The sequence below is a fragment of the Lathamus discolor genome, chromosome 4 (genome assembly GCF_037157495.1).
Source record: "Lathamus discolor isolate bLatDis1 chromosome 4, bLatDis1.hap1, whole genome shotgun sequence".
Taxonomy (NCBI): Eukaryota; Metazoa; Chordata; class Aves; order Psittaciformes; family Psittacidae; genus Lathamus; species Lathamus discolor.
In genome coordinates this window covers 121477883-121498162 of record NC_088887.1, presented here as the reverse complement: position 1 = coordinate 121498162, position 20280 = coordinate 121477883, and the positions used below count along the sequence as shown (strand labels likewise).

At 40.2% G+C, this 20280-nt stretch overlaps 1 protein-coding gene across 3 annotated transcripts in view; it reads left to right on the top strand.

The window, feature by feature from the left end:
• Positions 1-20280, top strand: part of DLG2 (discs large MAGUK scaffold protein 2) — a 1029196-nt gene that overhangs the window by 167064 nt on the left and 841852 nt on the right. For all 3 annotated transcript variants that reach the window (XM_065678826.1, XM_065678819.1, XM_065678821.1), the window contains one exon: positions 7673-7747. In XM_065678826.1, the coding sequence (XP_065534898.1) occupies positions 7673-7747 (75 nt within the window). The remainder of the gene's footprint in view (positions 1-7672; positions 7748-20280) is intronic.

Sequence of the window (20280 nt, the reverse complement as noted above, 5' to 3'; positions counted from 1 at the left end):
TCAAATATTTGAAAGAATGAAATAAAGATGGAAGGAAAAAACCTGTTTTGTAATGGTGCTGGGAAGCAGGGCGATGTGCTTGCTTATGTTGTTAACCCAAAAAAAGGCTGGCAAGGTTGCCAGGAGCCAGCAACATCTGTCTGTCCTATTTCTTTCTGCTCATCCAGCAATATATTTGGAACAGGGGACACCAATGTTTGCACTTAAGGCAAAACTCTGACAGATGTGAAAGCAGAAGTCTCAATATGTGCAATGATTGTGGAAAATAAGCATCCGCTGCATCAAGTAGGGGACCAGCATCTGCCTTAGACCCTGGCTGATGTATGACTTTTCTGTAGGTGTCTCCCACTCTATGCACTCATCACCCCACTTTGCAGCATGAAGAGTAAAGCAGAGAAGAGCTGTACAATATGCACCATGTCTTTTTGTTAGTGGTAGCTTTCCTTTCCCCATAGTCCCAAAATGGAAGACAAGGCAAAATTCAGAGCTCATGTCCTTAGTAGCATCACTGTGAATCTGAGAGAGGGGCTGCTGTGGCTTGACTTTGAAACTACCTGTGTACATCAAGTATATCATTATAAATCAGTGTGCCATGCTTGGGAAAGGTCTTGTGTCTCATTAGAATACTAATTCTCCAAGTGAGCGGGAAACACTCATTCAGCATTTATCCAACACAGTTTACTCCCTGTGCCAACACAGTTGATTTAAAGGGTGTTTTTAGAACTCGGCTGAAGAGTGGAAAAATGTGCAGGTGGCACCACTGGAATGACCTCACTGTTCCAGCCTCTCTGATTTAGAGCAGCAGTAAAACCAAGTCCCAAGATGCTCTCAGAAGGGCAGAGTGGTAAATCAGATCAGGTCACCTGCTGGAGGTGGAGGGCAGGTCCACACATTATATGCCAGCTGTTGGTCTCACCTTGCAGGGGTGAATCCACTATGAGGTTAGGTTGAGTTATTGATTCTGGTGGCCTGATGCCAATGCAAACAACAAACACTTAGACTATTTATTTATGAGGTGCTTTTATAATAGGCCTTACTGAAGAAAATAGGCCTGTTTACCACCTTCTCCCAGTTATAATGTGCTAATCTGAAAAACCTCAATATAGAGGTTTGGAAAGGTATGTACTTAAAGAATGAGGTTCAATTTATTTTGTGGGCTTTCTTACAAGATCACCTGTATGTGCCTGAAAGGCTGTAGAGTCAGTTCCCAAATTAGGAAATTATAAAGCTAGGTATGAATACTGAGCTTGAACCAGTGCCTCAGGTGTTGTATACTAGTATAATCTTACAAAAACCAGCAGAGCTGTAGAAAGCTGCACTACATGAGGATCTGATTTAAATTTAGCTGGATATGAAACAAAAAATAACCACATTTCTATGTGCCCGCGTATTGTTAATAGATTTAGGCAACATTTGTTGTTTTTTCTTTACAAGACTTCAGGCTTTGAATCATTACAGTTTGAAATCGTAAACTGGCTGGCTAAGATTTTTGTGTTGAATTTCCTGGCTATAACAAACTCAAAACAAAGGGAACGTAATGATTTCCCCCCTAGAGATTCACATTTAGCTAAAATTAAAATCTTTTTCTATAGTCATTATTAGGTGTTGATGAGCACTTCAAACTGTGGTGTTTTCCTGCCAGTCCCTGAAAGTGGGATAGAGCTGAATCCACGCAATTTACATGTAATTTAGTAAACTCCATTCTGAAGTGGTACTTGAGGACAGCTTTGATGACTATGGGTTTGCTGCTGGCTAAACTGCACAGTCTTAGAAGAGAGGGAAGTTCCTTTTCAATGATCTTAGCTGGAGAATATATCCATAGATGTTTGACACATGGGGAGTATATCTGAGTATTTATTTCAAATCTTTATTTCCCAATGTTAAATTTTGGAACAATTATTACTAGCTTCTAGCTTTTAGATTTCAAAATATGAATGTAAACTGATGAGATACATGTTGTCTTTTCTAGAAAAAACACTTTTTGGGGGAGAGTCTCAAGAAAATTACACAGAACAAACCAATGTGCATTGCATATGTAATGTCTTGTAATTATATCTTGTCAAAAGCTCAACTTTTTTCTCCTTTATTCTTTAGAAATATGGTAATTGTCCCTTTTCCCTTGTAGTTAATTATAAATTTCAGGAAGAATTAAGTCTGTTAAATCTCTTCTTCCCTGTCTTCCCCCTCCCTTGGTCTCTATGGCAATAGCAGGAATAGAAAAGAATTACTCTGATCTCTATTTCTGAGTGACATTTCGTTTCTTCCAAGCATTGACCCTGTTTAGTGCAACTGAAATTTTCAATCTATTTCGTTAGATTATAATTTGCTGATTTTAGGGAGTTGTCTTTATTTAGGCTGGTTTTAACTATGAAAGGAGAATGGTGATTTGTTTCATAAATCTATGAATAGCTCTATAAATGGAGAAGAGAAAATGTTCAATTAACTGCTCAGGCAGATATGGTTGGGGCTTAATACTAGTGCACAGCAGTGGAGAGCTGCAGATATAAGGAAAGGTGGAAGATACTGAGCAAGAAAAAGAAAACAAGAGCCTGATCCTTGCCCAATTAATCATAATGCTGCTGATGATAGCAGAGCTATACATCCTTAGCATCCCTCCTCTAATATTCAGAGGGCCTGGGTGGAGGTGGGAAGATAATTTCCTAGTGCCAAGATGAGCTGCATTTTTATGCGTTTCACATAGCAGAAGCTGACAAAATTGATTCTTTGCAATGTCCAATAGGCCACCAAAAGCAGAAAAGTTGTGTCTCCTGGCATGCATCTTCAACATAATCATGTATTTCTTTGGTGTTTTAATCTGCCTGCTACTAATATGCAAATTTTCTTCTCTCTCTGTTAACCTGATGCAAGTCTGAAAAAGCAAAAGGATGTGTGCAGTCAAGGAGAAGGGGATGTTTTTTTATGAGTGAATCATTAGGTCAGGGGTCTGGCCTACTATCTGATTATATTTTACACAGTCTGAGACCTCTGTTGAGACCTCTTTTGAGACCTCTAGCTGAAATCTACAGTTTCCATATCTCCAGGGAATTGTCTGCATCAGAGAAGATAATTTGCAAGGATGTGTGGGAGTAGCTAAATATGTTCCACTGCGTTTGACTTCAGCCAAATCTTTTGCTACTGGAGACCTCACTCAAGGACTTGCATATAATTTGCAAATCATATTCTTGCCCATTCTAGTGGATACAAAGAGAATCTCACCTGTGGCTGCTTTTGACTCTGACCACCAATACCTTCTCTGAGAAAGAATGCCAAATCACATCTTAGAGTGTTGCAGTTCAGTGAGCCCTGAAGCTTTAGTAGATGAAATATTCCTAAATATTCCTCCTGGATTTTGTTACATCTTCCTGCATAGCTAAGATTTGCCTCCAAATGTGTCTCCAGCCAGAATCATGTTAGGCAATATTTGGCCATCAGAATTTGGTATTGATGATATACATACATATAATCTCACCCTCCCTATGAGAAAGTGGCAATAAGTTATACATACTTGCTCTTCAAGTCCTCCAAACAACCTTAGCAGTTACTGTAGTTGATCACACAACACAAAAGGGGAATTCTTCCTTCAAATCTTACCCAGAGCTTGCTGATGTCCATCTGCGTCTCTGTCACCTGGAAACTCTCTTGTGCAGTGCCACAAAGCTTTCCCCTTCCAATTCAACATTCAGTATTTCCTGCCGCAGTATTGCAGTGGGACTGATGCTACCACTCTGCATTATATTAATGTATCTGCAAGATACATTATATTGATGTTACTAACCAGTGTTAACAGCAGTCACTTATTTTAACATCTGACTGAGAAAAGCATGTAGGAAAGAAGCTGGCTTAAGTATTTTATTCTGGGAAGGTAGATGTTGTACATAGACTCTGAAGGGCTTGCAGCCTTGGTTTTGTCTTCTGAAATTGATGCTTTTCTGTGTCCTGGTTACCTATGGGGTCTGCATTTCTGGATGCTTAATAAACCTGTTGGATTAGGGATTACATGTAACAGGGCCTCCAGAAAAAGGATTGCGGTGCCTCTGACTAGAAGGTTTTCATTTCTATCTGACTTTGGTCATCGCTTCATTGCTTCCTGACTGTATTATTGCTATGCAATTTATCAACCCAGAAAAAAAGCTGTGACTGATGCTGAATGCAATGAGAATGGCATTATTCTTTGGTGTCCTAAGGTCTCTTTATACAAAAATTACAAAACCTGTAGATCTTATTGTGTATTTTGAAGTCTCTGATTGCATGAAGCTGTGATAAAGCCTACACCTGGATAGCTGTGTCTATCGCTACATTGGAGCTGTCTCAGGGGTGAGGCTTAGTTCAGGAGGCTGGGTATCCTTAAAGACAGGGAGTAAAACAAGATTGTGGAAATCACTCGTTCATAAGCTATGGAGAAGCAGCCTCTCTGTTTCCATTTCAGACTGAGAAGTCTTATTGGAACATATTCTCCCAAGCAGCAAGCCAAGACATATTCTTTTTGCATGTAAATATTAATAAACATCAAAAGCAGACTAAAGGTAATTCTGTCCTCCCTTGAAGGCTGTCTGAAGAAAGACGATTTCAAGTGATGGATTTTCATCACTTTTTAGATTTTTACTTTTCAGTGTAGTGGTAGACCAGAATCTTTACTCCATATGCTCACCAAACTCCTGAAATGGGGAAAATGTTAGCAGTAATAATGAAATGCAATTAATTCCTTCTACAGCCCACAGATAATCCCCAACATAGTTATTCCTACATTTACTTGTATTGCCTATGCTTGCAGAATACTTTATGTGTGGTTGAGCTTTTGGGTTATTTTTTGTTCAGTTGGTGGCTCTAGCTGTGACATGTTGGAGCTTTTGACTGATTGAAAAACAAAAATAATTGAGCACTTTTAGGAAGAAAAGCATTACCAGCAACTGATGTACAGCCTTATTTCTTAGAACCATTTTAACTAGGTAAGGGTGTAAGGTATGAAAGGTATGAAAAGCATTGTTTTTAACACAATAAAAGTAATGATCTTTCAAATAATAAATCAGTAATAATATAAACAAACCCAACAACCGCAAATCCCCCAAAAGCTGTAAAACAGTGTTTGGTCCTAGCCCTTGAACTACGTGTATTTCTCAAACTACACCAGTGCAATGTCATATTATCGGCACAGTAACCCAGTTTTCCAGCTGTGAAAGGCCAGACTCTGCAGGTCACCCTACGGACCAGATCCATGATTGGCCCAGCCCTGGTGAGAAACTGGGATCTCTGGAGAACTGCTGCCTATGAGCAGTTCCCAGTTACCTCTGTCTTTCTGGTCTTTGAATATCCACATGTGTCACGGGCCTTGGGAGAATTTTGCTATGGATCTCAAAGTCGAGAATACTTGCAGAGAATTAGTCCCTCCTGCTGTGAGATCTGGAGCTTTTGTTTTGTAGTTTTATCCTCTTTAAGAGAGTTAGGAGTCTTTCTGAGGAGTCTCCTGACAACCAGGTTACACATGGTTTCCTGAGTTTGTAAGATCAGCCTTTTCAGTCAGAATAAAGTTTCCTGTCCGAAGCAAATTGTTAATATTCTTGTTTTTATCTTGCTTGGATTAAAGACTGAAGATGTACCATTATTAAAGAAAAGAACAAATAATCAGCAATAATTCATGCAGTCTTTTGATCAAAATGCATTTATACTTTTATGACGTTGATAGGATTACATAGTTTGCTGTTTCATCATCCCTTCCTTACATGAGATAACACACATCCGCAGGATACCTCTGCCATGATAGCAGTGACTTTTCCAAATACTTTTGAGCAAGGCTTTCTGAATTTTCATCTAAAGGTACAATGCCTCTTGCTCGCTAGCTGGTTTTGTGAATATCTGTCATGGTTTAACCACAGCTAGCAACTAAATACCACAAAGGCACTTGCTTACTCCTCCCCTTTCCTGGTGGGATGGGGAGGAGGATTGGAAAAAGGTAAAACATGTGGGTTGAGGTAAGCAGAGTTTAATAATTGAAATACAGTAAAACATATACTACTACTAATACTACTACTAATAATTATAATGAAAAGGGAGGTAACAAAAAGAGAAGAAGAAAACCAAGTGATACCCAATACAACTGCTTACCACCCACTGAGTGACACCCAGCAATAGGTCCCTTCTGGGTAGCATCCCCCGGTTTATATACCGAGCATGATGTTCTATGGTATGGAATACCCCTCTGCCTTGTTTGGGTCAGGTGTCCTGTCTTTGCTTCCTCCTGTCTTGTGCCACTCCTCATGGGCAGAGCATAAGACTGAAAAGTCCTTGATCAGAGTAAGTGCTGCTGAGCAACAACTAAAACATCAGTGTGCTATCAGCATTGTTCTCAGACTAAAGCCAAAACACAACACTGCACCAGATATTAGAAAGAAAATTAACTCTCTCCCAGGTGAAACCAGGACAATATTCCTTAAAGTTGTCTAACTGAAAATATAAAAAATAACCATCTTGTAATGTTTGGGGAATATAAAGCTGAAACTGATATATATAGATTTTCCTTTTTATTTTTTTTTTAATTTTATTTTACTTATAAGAGTATTTCGTATCGCAATGCTTTGCAAATGTTTGCTTTTTGGTGGTAAAGCACAAAGCACTTCTAGTGCTTCATTAGTTCATGTTCATAAGTCTGACTCAAATTGAAAATCGCATGATGCCTAATCATCAGTGTTTGCAGAGGTTGCTCTCCTTTGCTCTCAGCATGGGGAAAAGAAAGGTGGAATATAGTTGCTTGAAATATACCTGGCCTAAATGAAAATAAAAGGGTTTTTTTCTCCACATTATTTCCAGCTTCAGGAACACACATGATTACAAGAGTTCTCCAATTCAAGGAGCTAAATAATAGTTTGACTCATGTGTGAAATGCTGAGAGTAATGGTGACAGACACCAGAATTTAGTCTGAACTTTTCTTCAGGGACTCTGACCCAATCTGCTGTGCAATTTGTTCTGATGGGCTCCAAACCTTTGCTAGAGTGTAATTGAATCACTGCAAATGCAAGGGAAATTACAGGAAGATCACCCCGAAGGCCTGATGGTTGCATCTTGCACTGCCATGTGGAACATTAGACTTTAAATTAACCCCTCACTCTTTTGGTTCTGCAGTTTCAGAGAACTGCAGGAATCTTGGATGCCTGCTCCATGTCCTTCAGGGGCAAATCTGGGGATCAGGCAGAGTGTTCTGCTCGGCAAAGATAGACACACTAAAAATTTGGGACAGACTAACTCCTCCTGGAAAATAACCCTGGCGTGGTTCAGGCTGCTGCTATCGCTGATTTTAGGAGAACATAGTGGAAAAATGCAGCCCATCATGAAATGGGAAAAAAAACCCTGACCTCTACCATTTGAAGCTCCACTGTTATTCTCTAAAAGCTCCAGAGTGGAGGAAAGCCAGATGGCACATGCTTCGGGTTCAGAGTGGATGAAGGATATGTTCACCCACATAAATGAGAACTTCAAAGCAAAATTAATGGATAACTGTTGAAGCCTTTTTGATCCTGCAAACTGCTGAATATTTTCCCTACATGACAGTGGAAAATGACTTTCTGAGGTGTAAGGGATACTAGCATACTCCTAGATGCTCCATCTGGAATGGAGTCCATTGCGCCTAGCGACTGCAGCGCATACTGTGTTGTGTATAATGCCATTTTCACTTATTTGCAGCAAAGCCATGGCAGATGCCCATCCCACAAATGCTCAGTTGAAACACCTGCCTGGATACCCATTCAGCACTCTACCGTAAGTTTGAGCCTTTTAATACAAAGATTTGAGAGACTGAATGGTAAGTCTCTGTGTTTGGAGCAGCCCCGTCGGGTAAAGTTTCCATACTCAGTGCATTTGAGAAAGAACAGAAATGAGTCCTAAGGCCAGACCAAACTCCTCGGGAAGCCTGAGCTGTTGAAGTGTCGGGTAGTGGCTGAGCAGGGTTTCTCCAGAAGTTCTTTGGGAATTTAATTTGTTCCACATGGAGCAATGGGGATCAGTGTCAAGCATGTTATGGTTGTTGTTGTGTCCAGCTCAGAGGAGTGTGGGGTTACTGTTGATTGCTATAACTCTGGGCTCCAGCTGCGTGTGATGACTGGAATCCTGCTTGTTTTGCCTGGTTATGGACACAGTTTATGGGAATTCGTTCATAAGCTTCTTCAGGGTCTGCCAGAAGCAGCTGATGTTCAAAGTACCAGGCTGTCCCTAGGCGCAGGTGGTGACACAAGGAAGGGGAGATATCTTTTCTTTTCCAAAGTCTAATGGAAGATGGAAAGACTGGTGATTCCAAGTGTTTTATGGACTAACAATTGGGAAAATTTGCCCAATTAGATAGAAACAACTTTGGAGGGGACGGGCACTGGGTGAACTTTAGTCTGCTGGGTTTATAGGGAACAGCCTTTGTAAATACTTTCCTTCTCCTGCCAATTAGATGACTTCAGTGAGATTTGCTTTTAACTATCAGAGACAAAGTAATATTTGAAGAGAAGAAAGAAACTGCAGTCAACTTGACACTGCATTGATTAATATCTTGTCTGAACACACCTTATAGATAGAGCCAAATCCTTGGATGCTGGAAGTTGGAGGGCTGACTAATAGAGCTAGGATGATTTATCTCAGCTGAGAAATTGGCAGGGTTTAGTTGACATTTTCTTTGGCTCTGAACCACAGCGTGATGTTGGTCCACAGCTATCAACTTGTCACCTTTTACGAGCAGATGAATGTGAAATGAATTCAAGTTTTCACTCTCCCTCAGTCTCTCACTATCTTGCAAGTGATAGTAAACCCTGTGTCTTTGGTTGTACTTACAATATGTTAAAATTAATTATATCATTGTTAAGCTGTATTGAAATTGACCCACTTAAGAGTATTGATTGATCAGTTGAGCTAAGCATTTTTTTTACCAGGTGAGGATCTAGCCCAGTAACTAATTTGTAATTCTTCTTAATTACTATTTTCCATTCTCAAAGACTTCGTATTGACTTTGTGATGTGGTGTTGTTTTGGTTTGTTTTCTTATACAGAGAGGGCTTCAGCATGAGCACAAGTATGGTGCTTTGAGAAATGGAAAAGTACTGGGTATTTGCAGTAAGTTGGGAACAGTTGTACTCAATGATTTCCACTAACATCAAGACATGACTCTTCAAATAGAGGCTTTAAATGCTTTGGGTATTCTTCATGGTTTTTGTTTCTCAAACCATCAAAAATAAAAGCATTTAGCTTTAGTATTCTTTCTTTGTTTAGTTTGTCTCTTGTTACACCAGATATGTGTGCATGCATAGCTAATATGTATAAACCTGCTATCTTGCAAAGTTCTGTATTGTCACAAAAAGATGGTAAACTGAGGGTTGAGTTTTGTTTTTGTTAGCACTAGAACTGGTCTAAGATCTGAGTAATTCCAAGAAGTGTTATTTTTAAACGGTTACAGTGGAAACTGGTTCTGGGGCCAATACTGCTCAATAACTTAATCAGCAATATAGACGGTGGGATTGAAAGTACCCTCAGCCAATTTGCAGATGACACCAAGATGCAGCTCTGAGGCCCCCAACGTAAGGACGTGGAGCTGTTGGAGTGAGTCCAGAGGCCATGAAGATGCTGCGAGAGCTGGAGCACCTCTACTGTGGAGGCAGGCAGAGAGAGCTGGGTTTGCTCAGCCTGGAGAAGACGATGCTCTGGGGATACCTTATTGCAGCCTTTTAGTACTTAAGGGGGACTTATAAGAAAGATGGGAGACAGACTTTTTAATAGAGCTGGTTGCAATAGGAGAAGAGCTAATGGTTTTGAAGTGAAAGAGGGGAGATTTAGTTGAGATATTATGAAGTTCTTCCCTGTGAGTGTGCTGAGGCGCTGGCACAAGCTGCTAGAAGCTGTGGCTGCCCCATCCCTGGCAGTGTTGAAGGCCAGGTTGGACAGGGCTGGAGCAACCTGCTCTGGTGGAAGGTGTCCCTGCCTGTGGCAGGGGGTTGGAACTTGGTGAGCTTTATAGGTCTTTTCCAATGCAAATCATTCTATGAGTCTATGAAAAGAAGCCCAATTTATTGTTAGAATACAATTCAGTCATTCACTTAGTTCCTTTTTTTTTTGACTGTAGAGTGCATGTGGTCCTTGAGGTGATTGCCTACTTGGAGCTTGCTTCTATCTATATTTTGCTTGATTATAGAAGTTGAATGGAGTGAAGGAGCTCAGCACTACCCCAGAAATAAGTTGTAATTCCCAAATACTTCCTGCTTCTTTTTTGTCAAACCATTTTCTTTGCAGCGAAACAGATTTTTCTGTCTACCTGATCTGTGTCAGACATGTATAAGCTTTTTTTGTCACCATACTTCAGTAGATTTCTTGGGAGATGAACTCATGCAGACAGCTGGGGAAAATTAAATCAAAGATGAACTTCTGTATGGTCAGTGTTTTTCACCATCTGATTTCAAAAGTGCTTTTTTAACTGCCTTGCTTTTATTGGAGAAGAGTATCTGTGAAATGTCAGCATTTTGATAGAAATCTGGTTAATGAAATGAAAATTTCCAGTGATGCATCAAAGCATATTACCTGCTATGAAAGGATTGAAAGATCAAAACAAAAAAACACAAGCAGAGATCTGGCCAGTTGTGACAACTCCATTAGGTGACCATTGTGGGAACTTGGGTGCTGCTCAATGGTGGTGTAATGTCAAATAATGAAAGAAAATAAGCCCGATGGAAAGGGTATCCTCGCTCATCATTTTTGCCATCTGTGTCACTCACAATAGGTTTTTCTTTCCTTTTTTAGCAGTTTTGTATTAAAAGCAGTGTATCTTCTCTTGAGAGCATCTTTCCCATCTAATGCAACAGCAGCGTTGCTGTTATGCAACAGTCTGACTTTTGCAGTCCCTAATTTACCACCCTTTTCGAATTTGCTGATGATTTTTGCAATTAAGAGTCTCGATTCTGTTTGGCAACTCACCATCTGCAACAGAGGACATAAGTGAATATGGCTTTTCTATGTGTTCAGTGTCCTTAATTAGGTTCATTTTAAGTCTGAGGGTTTTAATCAAGGGAATTACCTAAGGGTGGCTTTGTCTGCACTTGCACTTTCAGTCATGTCTTCTGAAGGATTTGTAGTGTTTGATTATCAAATACTCCAAAAGGAGTTCACTGTACTGCTTTTTAGCTTACTAAACCTTCCTATCACCAGTGTTGCTTGCTAGCTAGATCTATTATGCAAAGATAATGAAGCATCAGAGGCCATTCCTCTGTTGCAAAAACATTTGGGGTTGTCTTTTCTTCCAGCCATGTTGACAGAGTTTCTTGACTTTGGCATTCAGAGTAAACATTCACCTTATCTCACCCTGCAGCATCAACAGGATCACTCTGTTTTTCCCTGCTGCAGTCTCAGCAGAGCTCCTTGTCCCACTTTCCTAGTCCCCTTCCACAGAAAGGTTCCCCTTTTGGGAGTCAGCTGGCACTGAGAAGCAGCAGGAGAGAGTGGAAAAAGGTGTGTGGGCACAAAAGGCAAAGGAGCCTCATTCAGCATCAGCTGCCCCCTTGATGTGAAGAAGGGGACAGTGATTTTAAGGGTAGGAGAATCTGAGTGAGGGTCCTGGCAGGGAAATGCAGCAGCCACATAAGCTGTGATAGCTCATGGGCTGCAGCTTTACACAGGTGCTACATTCTGTAGAGATTCAGTACAAGCTTTGGCTGCCAGCCTGCTTTGCAGCTGAGCCCTCAGTCTTTTTGCCCCTCGATTTACCTTTATCTGTAACACAAGGAGAGTAAAAGTCAGACCTCTTTGAACCTGCATACATGTGCAGGATATTATTACTCTATTTACATGAGATAAATCAGTGCACAGAGGATAAAGTTACTCTGACTTTCTCTTTCCGCAGTTTATTTGGAACACTGGAGAGACAGGAATGCAGCAATGCCCTGCATAGTACTGGAGTTCAGCCTGATCTGGGAATTAACCTGTAAACATTCCTGGTTCAAACTAATCAAGGCTTTTGTATTCAAACTCCCTCCACATATCTTGTTTTAAAGAAATTCATACTCTTGGAAAGATGAAATGCATGTTAATTCTGGTGGTTGTGCTCTACATAATGGAGCCAAGCAGAAATATGTTGAAACATGCATATTCTGCTTTGTTTTAAGGCTATGAGTCTGGAGCAATTGCTTCTAAAATCAATCTTGCTCTTTTAAACACAAACCAAATAAATGGCTGTGTTTGCCTAGATTTGTCCCTCTCCCGGGACCTTGTGCTTTGGAACGATGTCCCTTCCTCTCCTGTGTAGATGTGCTCTATAAAATAAATGAATAGCGCTGCACTCCAGAAAGTGCCTTTGTGCCTATTGCAGGGTCTGTCTCTCTAAGCTTCAAGTCTTTTCCTATTAAAACATTGCTGGCTAATAAATTCCACAGACAATCCGGGTGGTGGGGAGTGTTTTTTATGGCTAACGTGAAACATTTGAAAACTGAGCTATTAACATGATGATCTGTTCTTCTGTCTTTCACCTTGGCGCTGATGGTAGTGGAAAATTCTGAGTGCTAAACCTCAGCTTTATTGTTAAAGGTGGTATTAAATTAATGCCATGCGTGCTTCTGCTGGGTCACTGTATTCCTGCAAATCATCTTCATTACAAAGTCCCCTGTACCTCTCTTTGCTCAAGGCAGTTTTCTGTCCACCTTTTAACTGTTTAAACTGGTTGTCTGTACACCGCACTGCTGAGTCTATCACCAATTGCCTATGAAGCTGCTTTATACAACAGCCGCTTAAATCTCCCTTCCCCTTGGTAGCAGTCAGATGCTTCCTTTTCATTTGCACCACCCCTCTCGAGGCTTCCCCGGGGAAATACATGCTGTTCCTATTGGTTTTGGCTGCAGCTAGAGGTGCTGAAGAGTTGTGGCATCTCTGCTGTAATCTGATTTACCGATTCAGTAGGGAAAGTTCCAGCTAGGCTAAGGTAGCGTTGGATTAGCAGCAAACCACAGCACATCCCAGCAGGGCAGCAAATGCTTCATGCTTGGGTAGAGGCAGACACTAGCAGAGAATGCGTTAACAGAAGGGTTCAGGAGCAACTATTGAGAGAAATAGGGCAAAAGAAGCTGTTTACTACTCTATTTCATTAAAAAGTATGGAAAAAGGGGTAAGAAGAGTTTAAAAAATGGTAATAGACCCTTGATAATGAAATATAGGGACTTAATTTATGACATATGTGGACCTTCCTCCTGTTTCAGTTCATGTGATCCCTGGGAAACAAGGGAGTGGTTTTACGATTGCCAAACAAGCTCAGAAACCCTTAAGGAAAGGTGATAATTTGTTTAAAAAGCAGTCTGATAAACATTGAGCTGTACAAAACCATTATCTGCAGGCTGACCCACATAGCCGCTTGACATCGTCATCAGGAAGCATTTTGCCTGAGTTACTTACAATGAGTAATCTCATTAAGCGCACATTACGTATAGGATGTTTGCTGTCTTTATTGCTTTATTTGTTTTACGGAAAGCTCCAGAAAGTTTCTACAGCAGAAGTGTAGCAGTGCGTAACTTAGAACAAAATCTTTCCAGTGTGGTTATTGAAACTTTCTTTAAGCTGGAACTTGGTATTGATCTTTATGACAGCAATTACTTAAAGGCAAATTTTTATAGAGAAACAAATACAGATTTAACTACTTAAAATCATTGCAACTCATGAGGCTTACGAGCGAAAATTTAAACAAAACCTAATTCTATTCTAATAAAAACCATTTAAACAAACCCATTCTGTTCTAATGCTTTTCTGGACACTGTATTAAAGTTCTGGCTTAAGCACTGATTTAGCCAGGCAAATTTTGGCAGTGTCACTGCAGTTTAAAAACAGTGTGCACATCCAACTTCTACAGTATTTATTATTCCCAGAGGAAAAGTATTACTGGAGTAGAGCCTTCCTGATAACGTATGCATAGCTTGAGGGAGATATCCTGGGGGTGTTGTTACCCAAAAGCCATGCTTTCCTGACATGTGAAATTCCGTGCTAAAGTCAAACACAGGCAATTCAGACATTAAGAGTTTATAGTGATATACACAAGAACAAAGTTGGCTTCAGCCATTATTTACACCCTGCTGTAACCAGCAAATATGGTTATTATGACTGCATAGTATTTCATTCTGCAGTAAGAGGAGCTAAATTGTTTTAAATGTTTTTCTCTTCTACAGCATAAAACGAGGCAGTGATTTTATTTTATTTTATTTTTTTGGAAACCAAAGATGTCCATCATATGAATTAAAAAAGATTGTGTGTACATAACTAATAGGTGAACTGGGCTCAAGGGGAAGGGAAAAACTGTGACTCATGGTTCAGTAGCTCATGTCACGATGTTATCTGGAATCTGCATGTTAGCAGAGACTCTTTGTGCTTGGCACTGTGAAAATCTATAGAAGAAACATGTGGCTGAAGCAGTTGTGGAAGCCAAAGGATAGGAACTGTGCCTTGTTCAGCAGTATTTCATATGTATCCAGTTCATTTGATGTGTGTTCTTCAAGGCCAGTTTGGACAGAGCCTTGGGTGACATGGTTTAGTGTGAGGTGTCCCTGCTCGTGGCAGGGGGGTTGGAACTCGATGATATTAAGGTCCTTTCCAACTCTAACTATTCTATGGTTCTATGATTCTATTTCAGAGGTGCTGAAGGTGAAATTCATCTGTCCAGGTTTATGTTATTGGAGAGCTATAAACACCTTTGAGGTGCAGTTCACTTTTAGACTGGTCTTTCAAGTATGAATCAGGCTATTGAAGGGTATGTTTGTCTTGATTAACGATGAAGGAGACCCTGACAACCAGCTCTGATACAAGTGTCTGACCTGAACGTATATCTCATGCCAGAGGATTTTCTCAGTGATACACATTTCTGTGGCAAAGTGGTGACCTACATCAGAGACTCAGCGGTGAGACTTTCCTTCTAGGTTATGCTGAACAAGCAGTTTATTATAACTATTCTTTCATAGACAGGTGGAGCTGCCATTGACTTCCAGGCAAAATGCACATGAATACAGGATTGGATCCAGATACAGTCCAAGACAAACAGCATCTCACATAACCTAGTATTATACCAACCATCTTTTTTCTTAATCCTTTGAATAAAAATTTAACTGCAGTAGACCATATGTGTTAGTGGCATTCTCATTTGTACTTTTAGATTTCAAGTCCTGTTCATCATTCAGTACATACATACTGTATAATGTCATTTGCACTTACAGGGCTATAGAAACCTAATGGTCTCTTTTTATCACACAAATATCTGTGAACAGCCGTCTTAGTGAACGTGTTCTCCAAAGATTTATTCCTGAAAAGTTCCGAATGTCTCCTGTGTAGTGCCTGGGGGACCTCCCTTTGACCCTGTTGATATCACACAGATGCCACAATAAATGAGCATGGGAATCCTGCCCTGGGACTGGGGCAGCCTCTATGTCAGGGAGGTGTTGTTCAGGTGTTTCTGAAGAAAGTAATATAAAAATCTTCTTCAAAGGTGGATAGAAATTACTCTTCCCTGTGGAATTCGCATTTCTCTGCTGTCTGGGACATTTTCTTATTACAGTTGGGAGCAGTAATGAAGATTTACCTTCAGTTTATGTGCTCTAGCTGTAGAGCAATGGGACAACCAACTGGATCCGCAATCTGCGCTGCCATCACTGTCTCAGCTGAGGGCTAGTTTTCAGGGGCAGCCACGTTTAAAGGCTACGCATTCTGTATTCCTCTGAATTGTTTATAATGTATGGTGGAAACATCTAAAATAGGATGCTGTATAATTAAAGGAAAAGCAAAACCACAGGAAAGCTGAAGCTTTTCCTCCCATAAATATGTACTATGCATATGTATTTTTATACAGGCACTTCAGTACCTCCTTCTTCATGCCTCTGGCACCAGCTCTCAAACTTACCCCAGTTGTAGCAATCTCTGCTGCATAAATAACTCTCTGTCCCGGTCTCCAGCTAATCTAAACCTAGTGTTCAGTTCTACACTTTTTTCCTGTGCCACCTGCCTCTCAGTCTGACTGCTCTGGTACTGCCTTTGCTGTCACCAGGCTGGAATTTCCTGAAGGAATGCTGGGTCTTGAATTATTTTGGGGATGGAAGAAGGGGTAAGGGAGTGCCTTCCTTATGTTGGTGCTCTCTTTTCACACATAGAATAGCTCTCACATTTGTTTCTTCCCTGTCATATCCTTACTTCTGAGATACTTAAAGAGGGATATTCCTGTATGGATAAGCATTTACTAATTTTAAACTGTTTATCATTGTGGAAGACAGTCATAAGTGAGAGCAGTGATTTCTCACACTAGATAGCCACCTAAAAATATTGAAATGTCGTGAGACCTCACTTGGAGTATTGTGTGCAGTTCTGGTGTCCTCAACATAAAAATGACATGGAGCTGTTGGAACAAGTCCAGAGGAGGCCACGAGGATGATCAGGGGACTGGAGCACCTCCCGTATGAAGACAGGCTGAGGAAGTTGGGGCTGTTCAGCCTGGAGAAGAGAAGGCTGCATGGAGACCTCATAGCAGCCTTCCAGTACCTGAAGGGGGCCTATAGGGATGCTGGAGAGGGACTCTTCATCAGGGACTGTAGTGATAGGTCAAGGGGTGATGGATTTAAACTAAAACATGGCAAGTTCAGGCTGGATATAAGGAAGAAGTTCTTTACTGTGAGGGTGGTGAGGCACTGGAAAAGGCTGCCCAAAGAAGTGATGAATGCTCCATCCCTAGCAATGTTCAAGGCCAGACTGGACAGAGCCTTGAGCAAGCTGGTCTAGTGGAAGGTGTCCCTGCCCATGGCAGGGGGGTTGGAACTGGATGATCTTATGATCTTGTCCAACCTTAGCCTTTTTATAATTATATGACAGTAGCAGAATGGCAATACTGGATTGAAGGACAGGAAATAAACCTCAGGAGATTGAACCCAATCATCTGTTATTACAGAAAACACTATCATGAAAACCTAACTCAAGAACTTGGAAATGATTCACTAAGTTCTACCTTGATCCTCTATTCGTCTCTGGTACTGCATAAATACGATAAGATCAGAAACAAAATACAAGAAGCCACTATATAAAGTCTAGTCTCAGCAAAAAGGTGAGTCACTGAGTTTGTAGTATACCTGGTTTTGCCCCTTTACTGTAAAACTGAATTGCACATCCTGATCTGTTGCATCTCTGCATAGTGTAGCCTTTGATTCTAAGCTCATTCCCCGTCACCCTGCTAAGCAGCCAAATTGTGTCACATTTGGCATTGGGAGATTGAGCCTTGGATGGTTCATAAAACTACAGGTTGGCCTAAAGATAGCAGATAGAGCAAAAGTCCCATAAAACACTCTGCAGCTTATAGAAGTCCATTGCTGATGTTCAGGGTGTGGTAAGATGTCAAGTACAGAGTGATATCTCTCTTGGAATATCTTTCCTGCTTTAGAGGCTTCTCAAGTTTGAGGTTATGGATGGGCAGCTACTTTTGGTAGACCGAAACTCATTAAAAAAAGAATTAGATAAGTAGGACAAAATTCTACTATCAGATATGGTAAAGCAAATCTAGATTTGCACCAGGGCAGGGTTTGGTTGCTCATTCTCTTTCTTGATGGTAAAAGTGATTGAACCTTGAAAATTTGAATCCTGTTAATGTTGTGGTTTTTTTTTTTTTTTTTTTTTTAATAAAGAACTGGTTTGATAATAAAATCTTGTGATTTACTTTATCAATTCTTAACTGCAGTAAAGACTTTTTTACTTATCAGGTATATACTTATCAGTTTTCTAGTGTAGTATAAAGACTTATTCTACTTGATTATATTCTCATCAGCTATGCATTTTCTCCTGCTTTAGGTATGTGCACGAAGAGTGTTGTTAGAGATTTAAGGGGTGATTTAACAGTAGTTTTTTCAGCTGCCTTTCATGAAATTCAAATTGCTGCTAACTTTCTGCAACATCAGTTCTATGGAAATTCAGCATCCTCTACAATAAAAAATGTCTTTGAGCAGATCTTTCATGCTTTTCTTATTTATTTTCTGTTGCTTTTTGCCTATAATTTGTTACATTGTGGCTGATATGAAGTTGTGGAGCTCTTCTTGTGAAGTTTTTCACAGTATTACTTTTCCAATTAACAGGATGTCCTTGTGTAAGACCTTTTGTTTCAGTGAAATCAATGGCAAAATCGATTTTGAAATGAAAGTGGAAGTGTCTCCTCAGTTTATCACCTCTGAAAATGAAAACATTTGAATTAGGTTTGTGGATTCATAGCATTCACAGTAGTAGTTAAGCGTACTGCATGTTTATTAGGTTCTTAGATGTGCTTAACTGCTGTTAAGCAGTAAACGCCCAGAGAAAAGAGCTTATTAAATGGTCTATTTACCAAACCAAGCTTGACATCTTTGTTCATTCACATCTGATTATTTTACCACCTCCAAATGGTATTTTGGACATGGAGGTTGGGTACTGTTTTTTGATTTTACTTTGTGATAATCTACAGAATCATTGCAGCTTTGTGAGAGAGTGAGTTGTTTTGTGTTCTGGTTCATAGGTAATTAACGGAATTGTCAGCTAATTTCTGAGCCCTTATTACTGGTGAATTTATACAAAATGCACAGCAGCATGGCTGATTTGAGGCAGAATGGGATTGGGATAAAGGATCTAGGAATTATTCCAAAGGAGCTTCTGAGTTCTGGCTTTCTCTCAAAACACCCTAAGAAAAATCACCCTGTCTGTCCCTTGGTTTATGCCAAGCTAGCTATACAAATACTTGCTGCTTTCCTAAATGTCTTTGAGATCTATTAATGTGTACAGTACTGCATAACAGTGTGATATGATTTCAGATTCCATGTTTAATTTTGTAAGGCCAGCAGTTTCATAGGTCATGGTCAGAAACTTTTTATCTTGAAACTGAGGAAACTTAATGAAAAACATATTTTATTGTACTACAGAACCCCCAGAATTTCAAGTTTTTGGATGGGTTTTTTTTGAGGGCGGCAGGGGAAAGAAAAGAGGTAAGAAAACTACTTGCTATTTTGGGTGTTCAATTTTTGGGTGCAAACCCAAAACACTGGCTTAATAGCATATTTTATAATCTCATTTTAGAAACAAGAATGTTTCAGGAATCTATGCGTCATAGACACGGGTTGAAGCTATCAATATTCAAGGTGGTTTAGACTTCTTTGTTTTAAAGTAATGTGGCTCAAAAGCATAGAAAAGTGAATGTAGGCTGGTTTCTTTAACAGATGTTCCACATCCTTTCATTCAGTCTTTTATTCAGTTGCTCACTACTGCAATCTTTCTATCTTTATTCTTATTTTTTGTTTATTCATCACTATCTAAAGATACTGTCACACCTCCAGAAGCCTCAGATTTATCTTCCTTTCTGTACAGGAGGCAGAAGACCCAAACTGTCACAAAACTGGGAAGGCTGGCTAATAGCCAATAGCTATTTGTTCTTGCCACTATGCTCTAAACAGGAAGAGCTACTGTGAAATACACTAACTGCGAGTCTCAGACAGGGATGCGTCACAGGACTACAGAGCCCTGGATCCACATAAGCTTAGACAAAGTTTAAGTTTCCAAGTCCAAGTAGGCAATTCTTAAAACACATGCTTATTCCTGTCCCTCTCTTCCTCCCTGCTTAGATATCTCCAAGATTTCAGGCACCAGAGTGTTCAAAAATACATTTCCCATCCTTTATGCTAAAGCTTTTTTCATTTCTCCTGGTACAGCTTGGCCAAGTTTTTCAGGTAGGATGGAGACGTCCTCTGTCTAAACCTTATTTCTTGCCATTGTTCATAGCACATTCCTGGAAGGTGGAAATGGGGATTTGACTTCCAGAATGAAGCTTGTGCTGAACTCTGAACAAAACCATTCACAAAAATACAATTATACTAACAGCGTCTCATCCTCCATCCATCTTTTGATGGGAAAGAATGAAGCAATCTTCTCTACCCAAAGGGGCAATTCAGGCGTATGAGTAGGGTTCAACCTACTTCAGCTAAAGGGCTTTAGCTGATCTATCATAATCTCTTTTAGGTGCGTAGGTCAGGCAGGCACCTGCAGTAGGAGACAGGAAATTTCAGAAATATCCTTTTACCTCTCTTCTTAAGGGAATTTCCTTCTGCTTCTAGCCAACATGCTGCATTACAGGAACCAGTACCTAAAGGCCAGATCAGGCAGCTCTTACTGTCACCATGCTTTGTGGATCTGCAACTAGTTCCGTTGTGCTCTTCTCAGTAGTGTGACAGAAATGTTGATGACAATATGCAGTTGATGACAATACAACCAGCAGAAACCCTCTAGTGTAGTGACTTTATTCAGAATGGAGCCCAGAGAGGC